The 14,500-nt window shown below is 40.8% G+C and overlaps 1 protein-coding gene across 4 annotated transcripts in view; it reads right to left on the bottom strand.

Annotated features, from left to right (window-relative positions):
- Nucleotides 1–14,500, bottom strand: part of rictor (rapamycin-insensitive companion of Tor) — a 223,535-nt gene that overhangs the window by 71,074 nt on the left and 137,961 nt on the right. For all 4 annotated transcript variants that reach the window (XM_071696194.1, XM_071696196.1, XM_071696195.1 and 1 more), the window contains one exon: nt 8,021–8,208. In XM_071696194.1, coding sequence (XP_071552295.1) covers nt 8,021–8,208 — 188 coding nt within the window. The remainder of the gene's footprint in view (nt 1–8,020; nt 8,209–14,500) is intronic.

Genomic DNA, 14,500 nt, shown 5'->3' with positions numbered 1-14,500 from the left:
TTTTTCCACTTCATCTTTTCATCAACAATTTGGTCTCTTCCTTCTTGTCTCATCCACTTCTGACAAATGTATCTTCTGTGTCAACCTTTACTCACTCATTCTCGCCATATATTCAAACAACTCCAGCACACCCTATTCTACTCTTTCAACCATACTCTCCTCATTACCACATCTCTCTCTTTCCCTATCATTACTTAATCAACTCTCCTCACACCACATACTACCCTCAAACATTTAATTTCCAACACCTCACTCTAACTCACTTCCCCTTCCATGGTTCCATTTGCTGCCATGTCCACTCTTAGGTATATATAAAAAAAAATTCACTTCCTGAAGGTTTTCCCCATTCAAACTTACATCCTAACTAACTTGTCTCCCTGGACTGCTAACCCTAAAGACCTTGGTGATCTCAACTTTTTTCATTCACACATTCTCCTAAACTTAGGTCCCAACGTCTGCAGTTTCTCACTCAAATCTGCCACCAGTGCCGTGTCATAAGCAAATAACTGACTTATTTCGCAGGCCAACTCTCACACCCTATGGACGGCATACTTGCCCTCTCTCCAAGACCCATGTATTTACCTTTCAAAACATCCCATCCATAAAAAGATTAAACAGAGAAGATGACATCACACACTCCTGCTGGAGACACATCTTCACCTGGAACCACCCACTCCCCTCTATACCTACTCACACATATGCCTTACTCTCTTGATAAAAACTCACAATAAACCTGTAAGACCTTCCACATAGCATCTCTATCAGTGCTATCATAAGCTTGCTTCAGATCCATAAAATCATATTCAGATTTTTCTGTTTCTCTAAGTATTTCTCACACATATTCTTCAAAGCAAACATATGATCCATACATCCTCTAACACCCCTGAAACCACACTGTTTCCCCAGTCTGATAGTCAGTGCATGCCACTACCCTCTCAGTTACTGCCCTTTCATACAGTTCAGCAGTTTTTTCACAGCTGATTGCTGTTTTCCACAGTAGTGAGGTAGCACCAGCAAACAGACGAAGAAAGCCACATGCACTGAAATACATGTATAAAAAAATGTACACACACACACACACATGTATATATATATATATATATATATATATATATATATATATATATATATATATATATATATAAATGGATTTTATGTAGCATTTATGGATCTGGAGAAGGCATATGATAGAGTTGATAGAGATGCTCTGTGGAAGGTATTAAGAATATATGGTGTGGGAGGAAAGTTGTTAGAAGCAGTGAAAAGTTTTTATTGAGGATTTAAGGCATGTGTACGTGTAGGAAGAGAGGAAAGTGATTGGTTCTCAGTGAATGTAGGTTTGCGGCAGGGGTGTGTGATGTCTCCATGGTTGTTTAATTTGTTTATGGATGGGGTTGTTAGGGAGGTGAATGCAAGAGTTTTGGAAAGAGGGGCAAGTATGAAGTCTGTTGGGGATGAGAGAGCTTGGGAAGTGAGTCAGTTGTTGTTCGCTGATGATACAGCGCTGGTGGCTGATTCATGTGAGAAACTGCAGAAGCTGGTGACTGAGTTTGGTAAAGTGTGTGAAAGAAGAAAGTTAAGAGTAAATGTGAATAAGAGCAAGGTTATTAGGTACAGTAGGGTTGAGGGTCAAGTCAATTGGGAGGTGAGTTTGAATGGAGAAAAACTGGAGGAAGTGAAGTGTTTTAGATATCTGGGAGTGGATGTGGCAGCGGATGGAACCATGGAAGCGGAAGTGGATCATAGGGTGGGGGAGGGGGCGAAAATTCTGGGAGCCTTGAAGAATGTGTGGAAGTCGAGAACATTATCTCGGAAAGCAAAAATGTGTATGTTTGAAGGAATAGTGGTTCCAACAATGTTGTATGGTTGCGAGGCGTGGGCTATGGATAGAGTGGTGCGCAGGAGGATGGATGTGCTGGAAATGAGATGTTTGAGGACAATGTGTGGTGTGAGGTGGTTTGATCGAGTAAGTAATGTAAAGGTAAGAGAGATGTGTGGAAATAAAAAGAGCGTGGTTGAGAGAGCAGAAGAGGGTGTTTTGAAATGGTTTGGGCACATGGAGAGAATGAGTGAGGAAAGATTGACCAAGAGGATATATGTGTCGGAGGTGGAGGGAACGAGGAGAAGAGGGAGACCAAATTGGAGGTGGAAAGATGGAGTGAAAAAGATTTTGTGTGATCGGGGCCTGAACATGCAGGAGGGTGAAAGGAGGGCAAGGAATAGAGTGAATCGGATCGATGTGGTACACCGGGGTTGACGTGCTGTCAGTGGATTGAATCAGGGCATGTGAAGCATCTGGGGTAAACCATGGAAAGCTGTGTAGGTATGTATATTTTCGTGTGTGGACGTATGTATATACATGTGTATGGGGGTGGGTTGGGCCATTTCTTTCGTCTGTTTCCTTGCGCTACCTCGCAAACGCGGGAGACAGCGAGAAGGAAAAAAAAAGAATATATATATATATATATATATATATATATATATATATATATATATATATATATATATATATATATATATATATGGGAGTGGGGGGCTGGAAATCCTCCCCTCTCTTTTTTTTTCTTTCTTTTTTAATTTTCCAAAAGAAGGAACAGAGAAGGGGGCCAGGTGAGGATATTCCCTCAAAGGCCCAGTCCTCTGTTCTTAACGCTACCTCGCTATCGCGGGAAATGGCGAATAGTATGAAAAAAAAAAATATATATATATATATATATATATATATATATATATATATATATATATATATATATATATATATTCTCTCAGAGGCCCAGTCCTCTGTTCTTAGCGCTACCTTGCTAACGCGGGAAATGGCGAATAGTTTGAAAGAATATATATATATATATATATATATATATATATATATATATATATATATATATATATATATATATATATATATTTTATTTTGCTTTGTTGCTGTCTCCCGCGTTTGCGAGGTAGCGCAAGGAAACAGACGAAAGAAATGGCCCAACCCACCCTCATACATATGTATATACATACACGTCCACACACGCAAATATACATACCTTTACATCTCAATGTACACATATATATACACACACAGACATATACATATATACACATGTACATAATTCATACTGTCTGCTTTTATTTATTCCCACTGCCACCTCGCCACACATGGAATAACATCCCCTCTCCCCTCATGTGTGCGAGGTAGCGCTAGGAAAAAGACAACAAAGGCCCCATTCGTTCACACTCGGTCTCTAGCTGTCATGTAATAATGCCCGAAACCACAGCTCCCTTTCTACATCCAGGCCCCACAGAACTTTCCATGGTTTACCCCAGACGCCTCACATGCCCTGATTCAATCCATTGACAGCACGTCGACCCCGGTATACCACATCTATCCAATTCACTCTATTCCTTACCCTCCTGCATGTTCAGGCCCCGATCACTCAAAATCTTTTTCACTCCATCTTTCCACCTCCAATTTGGTCTCCCACTTCTCCTCGTTCCCTCCACCTGTGACACATATATCCTCTTGGTCAATCTTTCCTCACTCATTCTCTCCATGTGCCCAAACCATTTCAAAACACCCTCTTCTGCTTTCTCAACCACGCTCTTTTTATTTCCACACATCTCTCTTACCCTTACATTACTTACTCGATCAAACCACCTCACACCACATACTGTCCTCAAACATATCATTTCCAGCACATCCACCCTCCTCTGCACAACTCTATCCATAGCCCACGCCTCGCAACCATACAACATTGCTGGAACCACCACTCCTTCAAACATAGCCATTTTTGCTTTCGGAGATAATGTTCTCGACTTCCACACATTCTTCAAAGCTCCCAGGATTTTCGCCCCCTCCCCCACCCTATGATTCACTTCCGCTTCCATGGTTCCATCCGCTGCCAGATCCACTCCCAGATATCTAAAACACTTTACTTCCTCCAGTTTTTCTCCATTCAAACTTACCTCCCAATTGACTTGACCCTCAACCCTACTGTACCTAATAACCTTGCTCTTATTCACATTTACTCTTAACTTTCTTCTTTCACACACTTTACCAAACTCAGTCACCAGCTTCTGCAGTTTCTCACATGAATCAGCCACCAGCGATGTATCATCAGCGAACAATAACTGACTTACTTCCCAAGCTCTCTCATCCCCAACAGACTGCATACTTGCCCCTCTTTCCAAAACTCTTGCATTCACCTCCCTAACAACCCCATCCATAAACAAATTAAACAACCATGGAGAAATCACACACCCTTGCTGCAAACCTACATTTTATTATACTTTGTTGCTGTCTCCCAAGTTTGGTAAAGTGTTTGAAAGAAGAAAGCTGAGAGTAAATGTGAATAAGAGCAAGGTTATTAGGTACAGTAGGGTTGAGGGACAAGTCAATTGGGAGGTAAGTTTGAATGGAGAAAAACTGGAGGGAGGGAAATGTTTTAGATATCTGGGAGTGGATTTGGCAGCAGATGGAACCATGGAAGTGGAAGTGAGACACAGGGTGGGGAAGGGGGCAAAAGTTGTGGGAGCGTTGAAAAATGTGTGGAAGGCAAAAACATTATCTCAGAAGGCAAAAATGGGTATGTTTGAAGGATTAGTGGTTCCAACAATGTTATATGGTTGCAAGGCATGGACTAGAGATAGGGTTGCACAAAGGAGAGTGGATATGTTGGAAATGAGATTTTTGAGGTCAATATGTGGTGTGAGGTGGTTTGATCAAGTAAGTAACGAAAAGGCAAGAGAAGTGTGTGGTAATAAAAAGAGTGTGGTTGAGAGAGCAGAGGAGAGTGTTTTGAAATGGTTTGGTCACATGGAGAGAATGAGTGAAGAAAGATTGACAAAGAGGAAGTATGTGTCAGAGGTGGAGGGAACGAGAAGTGGGGAAGTCCAATTGGAGATGGAAGGATGGAGTGAAAAAGATTTTGAGTGATCGGGGCCTGAACATGCAGGAGGGTGAAAGGCTTGCAAGGAATAGAGTGAATTGGAATGATGCGGTATACTGGGGTCAATGTGCTGCCAATGGATTGAACCAGGGCATGTGAAGCATCTGGTGTAAACCATGGAAAGTTTTGTGGGGCCTGGATGTAGAAAGACAGCTGTAGTTTTGGTGTATAATACATGACAGCAAGAGACTAAGTGTGACCGAATGTGGCCGTTGTTGTCTTTTCCTAGCACTACCTCGCGTGCATGCAGGGGGAGGGGGTTGTCATTTCATGTGTGGCAGGGTGGTGATGGGAATGAATAAGGGCAGCAAGTATGAATTATGTACATGTGTATATATGTATATGTCTTTGTACGTATATATATGTATATGTTGAAATATATAGGTATGTGTATGTGCATGTGTGGACATGTATGTATATACATTTGTATGCGGGTGGGTTAGGCCATTCTTTCATCTGTTTCCTTATGCTACCTCGCTAACACGGGAGACAGCGACAAAGTATGATAAATATAAATAAATATGTGTGTGTGTGTGTGTGTGTGTGTGTGTGTGTGTGTGTGTGTGTGTGTGTGTGTGTGTGTGTGTGTGGTGGTGGGCCATTCTTTGTCTGTTTCCTTGCACTACCTCACTGATGCGGGTACCTCACTGATGCGGGAAACAGCAATTAAGTATAATAAAATATAAATAAATAACATATACCTACACATACATATTCATACATACACATGTGAATATCTATAATTGCTTGCCTTCATCCATTCCCCATACCTCCTCGCCCCACAGAAAACAGCACAAATGCACCTCCTGCTTCAGTGAGGTAGTGCCAGGCAACAGACAAATAAAGGCTACACCTGCTCACATCTGTACATGAGCTGTCATGTGAAATGCACTGAAACCATAGCTCCCTATCCACATCTAGGCCCCACAGACTTCTTCCATGGTTTACCCTGGATGCTTCAAATACCTTGGTTCAGTCTACTGATAATAATTGAAATTATATAATTTGCCAGGTACCTCTGTATTTCGAACAATCACATTTGCCCCATTTGCCCTTATACACTGGCATTATACATACATTTCACCATCCTCAGATATCTGATCATGATCCATACACACAATGACAATCCTAAGTAACCAATCAATAACACAGTCACCCAAATTCTTAAGAAATTTAATTGCAATAATATCCACTCCAGCTGCCTTACCACATTCTATCTTATACAAGGCTTTCACCATGTCTCTTTTCATCAAACCACTTGCCATGACTCTCTCACTTTGCATACCTCACTGACCAAAACATGCTAAATCTCCCACTGTATCATCAAACAAATTCAACAATCCTTCGAAGTACTCAATCCATCTCTTCACGCCATCTCTTCCTGTTATTACTTTCCCCTCTTCAGTGATGTTCCCACTTGTTCTTTTGTTTTTCTCACATCATTAATCTCCTTCCTAAACATTCTCTTATTCTCTCTGAAGTTTGTTGATGCTTACTCATCTCAACTCTTATTGCCATTTTTTCCTGCTTCTGCAGCTTCCTCTTAACTTCCTCTTGTATATTGCCAACTCACCTGCACTCATTCCCTGTAAGCAATGCCCATGCATTTCTTTATTCTCTTTCAATTTGACTTTGCCATCCCACAACTCACTACATTTTCTTAACTTCCCAACTCCCACCTTTTGCATATCACAACCTTCTCTCACACTTGCCAACACTGCTTCCCTAAATACCTACTATTCCTTGCCTACTCCTCTAGCTTCGTTTTCTCTCACCTTTTGCCATTCTACACTCAATCTCTCCTGGAATCTCTTAACACAAACCACTTTTCCACGCTCACTTATTTTAACCACACTCTTCTTATCCATATCATTTCCTCTTTTCCCAAAGCCTATACAAATCTTCATTAGGTAAGGATCAGACATTCCACCTGCTGCCCCTCTCAGCCTCTCTTTTGCATGCTTATCAATTAGTATGTAATCTAAAAATTCATGCTTACCATCTTTCTTACTATACATACACTTATGTTTGTGAGTTCCCCGTTTTAAACCAGGTATTCCCAACCACCATTCCTTTTTCAGCACACAACTCCACAAGCTGTTCACCACTCCCATTCGCATCACTGAATACCCCATGCCCTTTATTCATACCCTCCACTGCCACATTACCCATTTTTGTATTCAAAACACCCATCACTTATACCTGCTCTGTTGCATCAAACTGCTGACACACTCATTCAGCTCTATCCAAAATACTCGCCTCTCTTTATTGGTCTTCTCATAGCAAGGTGCACCAGCACTAATATTTCACTCAGTTCTTATAATTCACTTTCAGTTTCACCTAAATCAGTCTGGGTTAGTAAAATGGTGTACATTATTTTAAGCAGGTATACTCAAAACCACAGTTGATAATACTGTGGTGGGAAAGTGACTCCTGTAAACACCAAAATTATAATTTCCACTCATGTACTCTAATCATCTCTCATACAGAATTGTGAAATATTTCTAGTCAATGTTACTCCCATGCACACTGACAAATAATGCTATGAAACAACAAAAATGCACATACTGTGTATGTGCATTTGCTTGCACATGAGAAAGGACCTGTTGGTTTGTGAACTTGGACTTAAACCCTGTTGAAGGTAGTGTTGTTAGACCAGCAACTGTGGTGACCTTGTTAGCTGCGGATGTTATGACAGCTGCTCATGGAAATGCTATGAGTACAAGCACACCGGTTAGGCTGTTAAGCATTGTGGTTCGAACACCATCACACACACATACACTCGCTCTACAATATCATACCATACCCTGATACACTACACCTCCCTTGATACATCACGAACATGACCATGCTGTCAGATATATTCCCAAATCACTATACAATGATTTTAATAAGTCATATCAGAAGATATAAAAAAGTCAATATTTAATAGAAATTTAATAAAAATCAACTGTCTTTTATAACATTTTAGTCAGTGGAAACTTCAGTACTGGAAATTGGTAACTTTTGGTCACATGTTCCCAAGCAAAATTACACAGATCCAGAAGCAACAGTCAAATGTTACATTGTTATATGGAGTCACTTACTTTCTTCGTACACTAGCAAGGAGTTTGCTAAGGCGAAGTGATGATCTTTTGCTAATGGTTAAGTCATCCTGTGTAGGTGCTAAATGAGGTGGTTCTGATGACGTAAGTTCTTCTAACACAGGAGCACAATCAGAGAGACTTCGTTGGTGTCCCATGACTGCCGGAGGCTTTGATTTGTGTGGCAGTGTCTAAACATAAGGAAATCATATTACATAACATAAGTATTCTACAGGAGGAAAAGTTCTCAGGGGTAGTCAATAGCATATCTTCTCTACTGACCTGTGAGGTTGAGACTGGGAACTCCAACTTTACAAAACTAATTCCCACAAAGGGTTCATGTCTGTATACATTTGATTCACCCTATGTTATGAAAATGGGGATCAGACACAACCAATATAAAAGACAGAAGCAGGAAGTATACACTCACTGACTTTGGTAGACTATGGGACCAATTCTAAGAAAGAAGAAAAAAAGTGTTACATAGATAATTCCATTTTCCAATGATGGTTCTTTGCCTTTGATTAATTTCATATTGCAGTTCCACTTTCCTGTTTCATGAATATTATCAAAATATGCATTATCAAACACTTGTTTCCAATTTCTGTCTTGTTTGCTCTTTCACATCTAAATAACTTTGCCCCTGCTCACATTAATCACCAAACATTATGAGGCAACTCTTTCTATTATCATATAGTGAGTGAACTACATCTTTCAAAACAGGAGCCACAGCAAGCATGTACATGCTCTAGACTCTGAACTATGACAAAGGCTCTCTCTCTCTCTCTCTCTCTCTCTCTCTCTCTCTCTCTCTCTCTCTCTCTCTCTCTCTCTCTCTCTCTCTCTCTCTCTCTCTCTCTTTTCATGTTGAAGGCTCTAGTCATGGAAAAACAGAGTTACAATCAAAGCCAAACCTTGAGTGGAAAATGAAGAGGTAGAAAAGTGAAGAGAAAAGAAGATAATCAAAGTGTAAGAGGATGTGGAAAACTTGCCAGCCGCTTGCACGTTTTATGGGGAATATCTAGAGTTCAGATCCCCAGTTCCAACCACACAGGACAACTGAATCCACAGGGAAGACTCTTCTATCTTATGCTCATGTAGTACATTAAAACATATAAAGACAAATGGTGGACCATGGAAGGGAGTGTAACTATGAAGACCTAAGATGAAATTTTTACCTGAAACAGGGCCACTGTATAGCACTCACTGTTTGTATTGCTATTCTATATTCTCTGTTGCTTCATTTCTTTTGTGTCTGTTACTTAATTTCTTTTGTAATCATCATTTATCTAATATTCTTTTGCATGTTTCAATGCTTACTCAGTTAGTGTTCCTTATTTCATTAAGAAACACACTAAATAACCTCTTTATCTTTTTTTGCAGAACATTCATGTATTTTCGTTCTGTATCTTCTGGTATATCCCCAGCAGCACTTGTAGATTTAATAATTCTGAACAGATGTATTGACAGAACTGCTTAAAGGTTTGGATGAACACATTAGAGGAATGACTAAGGGTCAGATGCAATAGAAATATTTTGTGTATGAAAGTGGTATAAATGGAGACTTTGGTCTTAACTGATGTATTTGCATAGTGTATAATGTGAAAAAGGAAGAAGCACTTTTATTAATATGAAAGTCTAAGTTTTTGTTTAACATATTGGGCATGGATTGAAGATGTGTGTGAGTGGTAGTCTGGAGGATGCAGGTACTGATTCCCCCTTTGATACAGATAATAATGTGATAACTATAGATAGTCAAGAAAATATACAAATTCAAATTAGGGCAGTTTGTTGCTGTTGAAAAAAACATGAGAGGGTATTGAAAAAGCTCTAATATTCATCAGTGTTGGGAAAGAAATAGAGTTCTTAACAGTCCAACCCCTTGTTGCCAATGGCCAAACAACCAGTTCAGTAGTTCAGTAATCATATAATGCATTGGCTTTCTATGAATTGATTATGTAGCACAAATGCTCATGTCATGGCATCATACAAAAGTAATTTCAACTGGTTTTATCAAAATCCTGAATGACTTAATGGAGCTAAGGATTAGAAACTGCTGTCAGAATACATTCACAAGAGCACAAACATATAACTCAGTTCTATTTTGCAACTTTATCCATGTCAATAAAATTAGTAATCTCAGTAAAATGATATCACAAGACTAGTAATATGTACCTACGGTAGAAGGGTAGCAATTCTATCCAAGAAACTTGGTGTCCCTGTCCTTTCCTCTGCCTGCAGGGATGGAGTTGGGAACCCTACTTCTACAAAATTAATTCCCTAACAAATGGTGAATCATACAACTTGAGTTTCTGTGTTAAGATGATACTTTCTGTAAACTAAAAGAGCTTATGACAGTGAAATATGCACAACAAGGCTAATGAAAATCCAGCTGTTCAAAAAAATCCTGTAAAAATAAATATGTATGGACCTACTTCATACAGATAAATGATTTACCTCATGCTCTTCACCATACTTTATGAAAATCCAACCAGAATAATGTAAAATATGCATACAGAAAGATGTGAGGGTGCACACACACGAAATAGCATCCCCATTCAGCAAGGCAGCACCAGGAACAGACAAAAAAGGCCACATTCGTTCACACTCAATCTCTAGCTGTCATGTGTAATGCACTGAAACTACAGCTCCCTTTGCACATCCAGGCCCCACAGACCTTTCCATGGTTTACCCCAGATACTTCACATGCCCTGGTTCAATCCATTGAAAGTATGTCGACCCCAGCACACCACACTGTTCCAATTCACTCTATTCCATGCACGCCTTTCACACTCCTGTATGTTCAGGCCCCGATCGCTCAAAATCTTTTTCACTCCATCCTTTCATCTCAATTTGGTCTCTGGCTTCTCCCTCTGCCCTCCACCTCTGACACATGTATCCTCTTTGTCAATCTTTCCTCACTCATTCTTCCCATGTGTCCAAACCATTTCAACACACCCTCTTCTCTCTCAACCACACACAATTTATTACCACACATCTCTCTTACCCTTTTACCGGGTTTGATCCTGGCTGTTGGAGGTTTGTATGTTATGCAGTGGAATTTATTAAAAAAGGGGGTGACTGTATTGTTGACTGGTTGGTAAAGTTATATAATGTATGTATGACTCACGGTGAGGTGCCTGAGGATTGGAGGAATGCTTGCATAGTGCCATTGTACAAAGGCAAAGGGGATAAAAGTGAGCACTCAAATTACAGAGGTATAAGTTTGTTGAGTATTCCTGGGAAATTATATGGGAGGGGATTGATTGAGAGGGTGAAGGCATATACAGAGCATCAGATTAGGGAAGAGCAGTGTGGTTTCAGAAGTGGTAGAGGATGTGTGGATCAGGTGTTTGCTTTGAAGAATGTATGTGAGAAATACTTAGAAAAGCAAATGGATTTGTATGTAGCATTTATGGATCTGGAGAAGGCATATGATAGAGTTGATAAAGATGCTCTGTGGAAGGTACTAAGAATATATGGTGTGGGAGGCAAGTTGTTAGAAGCAGTGAAAAGTTTTTATAGAGGATGTAAGGCATGTGTACGTGTAGGAAGAGAAGAAAGTGATTGGTTCTCAGTGAATGTTGGTTTGCGGTAGGGGTGTGTGATTTCTCCATGGTTGTTTAATTTGTTTAGGGATAGGGTTGTTAGGGAGGTGAATGCAAGAGTTTTGGAAAGAGGGGCAAGTATGCAGTCTGTTGTGGATGAGAGAGCTTGGGAAGTGAGTCAGTTGTTCGCTGATGATACAGCGCTGGTGGCTGATTCATGTGAGAAACTGCAGAAGCTGGTGACTGAGTTTGGTAAAGTGTGTGAAAGAAGAAAGCTGAGAGTAAATGCGAATAACAGCAAGGTTATTAGGTACAGTAGGGTTGAAGGACAAGTTAATTGGGAGGTAAGTTTGAATGGAGAAAAACTGGAGGAAGTGAAGTGTTTTAGATATCTGGGAGTGGATTTGGCAGCGGATGGAACCATGGAAGCGGAAGTGAATCATAGGGTGGGGGAGGGGGCAAAAGTTCTGGGAGCATTGAAGAATGTGTGGAAGTCGAGAACATTATCTCGGAAAGCAAAAATGGGTATGTTTGAAGGAATAGTGGTTCCAACAATGTTATATGGTTGCAAGGCGTGGGCTATAGATAGAGTTGTGCGGAGGAGGGTGGATGTGCTGGAAATGAAATGTTTGAGGACAATATGTGGTGTGAGGTGGTTTGATCGAGTAAGTAATAATAGAGTAAGAGAGATGTGTGGTAATAAAAAGAGTGTGGTTGAGAGAGCAGAAGAGGGTGTTTTGAAATGGTTTGGTCACATGGAGAGAATGAGTGAGGAAAGATTGACCAAGAGGATATATGTGTCAGAGGTGGAGGGAACGAGGAGAAGTGGGAGACCAAATTGGAGGTGGAAAGATGAAGTAAAAACGATTTTGAGTGATAGAAATGGCCCAACCCACCCCCATACACATGTATATACATACGTCCACACACGCAAATATACATACCTACACAGCTTTCCATGGTTTACCCCAGACGCTTCACATGCCCTGATTCAATCCACTGACAGCACATCCACCCCGGTATACCACATCGATCCAATTCACTCTAGTCCTTGCCCTCCTTTCACCCTCCTGCATGTTCAGGCCCCGATCACACAAAATCTTTTTCACTCCATCTTTCCACCTCCAATTTGGTCTCCCACTTCTCCTCGTTCCCTCCACCTCCGACACATATATCCTCTTGGTCAATCTTTCCTCACTCATTCTCTCCATGTGCCCAAACCATTTCAAAACACCCTCTTCTGCTCTCTCAACCACGCTCTTTTTATTTCCACACATCTCTCTTACCCTTACGTTACTTACTCGATCAAACCACGTCACACCACACATTGTCCTCAAATATCTCATTTCCAGCACATCCACCCTCCTGCGCACAACTCTATCCATAGCCCACGCCTCGCAACCATACAAAATTGTTGGAACCACTATTCCTTCAAACATACCCATTTTTGCTTTCCGAGATAATGTTCTCGACTTCCACACATTCTTCAAGGCTCCCAGGATTTTCGCCCCCTCCCCCACCCTATGATCCACTTCCGCTTCCATGGTTCCATCCGCTGCCAGATCCACTCCCAGATATCTAAAACACTTTACTTCCTCCAGTTTTTCTCCATTCAAACTTACCTCCCAATTGACTTGACCCTCAACCCTACTGTACCTAATAACCTTGCTCTTATTCACATTTACTCTTAACTTTCTTCTTTCACACACTTTACCAAACTCAGTCACCAGCTTCTGCAGTTTCTCACATGAATCAGCCACCAGCGCTGTATCATCAGCGAACAACAACTGACTCACTTCCCAAGCTCTCTCATCCCCAACAGACTTCATACTTGCCCCTCTTTCCAAAACTCTTGCATTTACCTCCCTAACAACCCCATCCATAAACAAATTAAACAACCATGGAGACATCACACACCCCTGCCGCAAACCTACATTCACTGAGAACCAATCACTTTCCTCTCTTCCTAAACGTACACATGCTTTACATCCTCGATAAAAACTTTTCACTGCTTCTAACAACTTGCCTCCCACACCATATATTCTTAATACCTTCCACAGAGCATCTCTATCAACTCTATCATATGCCTTCTCCAGATCCATAAATGCTACATACATATCCATTTGCTTTTCTAAGTATTTCTCACATACATTCTTCAAAGCAAACACCTGATCCACACATCCTCTACCACTTCTGAAACCACACCACTCTTCCCCAATCTGATGCTCTGTACATGCCTTCACCCTCTCAATCAATACCCTCCCATATAATTTACCAGGAATACTCAACAAACTTATACCTCTATAATTTGAGCACTCACTCTTATCCCCTTTGCCTTTGTACAACGGCACTATGCACGCATTCCGCCAATCCTCAGGCACCTTACCATGAGTCATACATACATTAAATAACCTTACCAACCAGTCAATAATACAGACGTATAAAAGAAAGAGACAGGAGGTCAAGAGAAAGGTGCAAGAGGTGAAAAAAAGGGCAAATGAGAGTTGGGGTGAGAGAGTATCATTAAATTTTAGGGAGAATAAAAAGATGTTCTGGAAGGAGGTAAATAAAGTGTGTAAGACAAGGGAGCAAATGGGAACTTCAGTGAAGGGCGCAAATGGGGAGGTGATAACAAGTAGTGGTGATGTGAGAAGGAGATGGAGTGAGTATTTTGAAGGTTTGTTGAATGTGTTTGATGATAGAGTGGCAGATATAGGGTGTTTTGGTCGAGGTGGTGTGCAAAGTGCGAGGGTTAGGGAAAATGAGTTGGTAAACAGAGAAGAGGTAGTAAAAGCTTTGCGGAAGATGAAAGCCGGCAAGGCAGCAGGTTTGGATGGTATTGCAGTGGAATTTATTAAAAAAGGGGGTGACTGTATTGTTGACTGGTTGGTAAGGTTATTTAATGTATGTATGACTCATGGTGAGGTGCCTGAGG

The sequence above is a fragment of the Panulirus ornatus genome, chromosome 59 (assembly GCF_036320965.1).
Source record: "Panulirus ornatus isolate Po-2019 chromosome 59, ASM3632096v1, whole genome shotgun sequence".
Classification (NCBI taxonomy): Eukaryota; Metazoa; Arthropoda; class Malacostraca; order Decapoda; family Palinuridae; genus Panulirus; species Panulirus ornatus.
The sequence above is the reverse complement of the archived record's forward strand: the minus strand, read 5'-3'. Positions and strand labels throughout refer to the sequence as shown.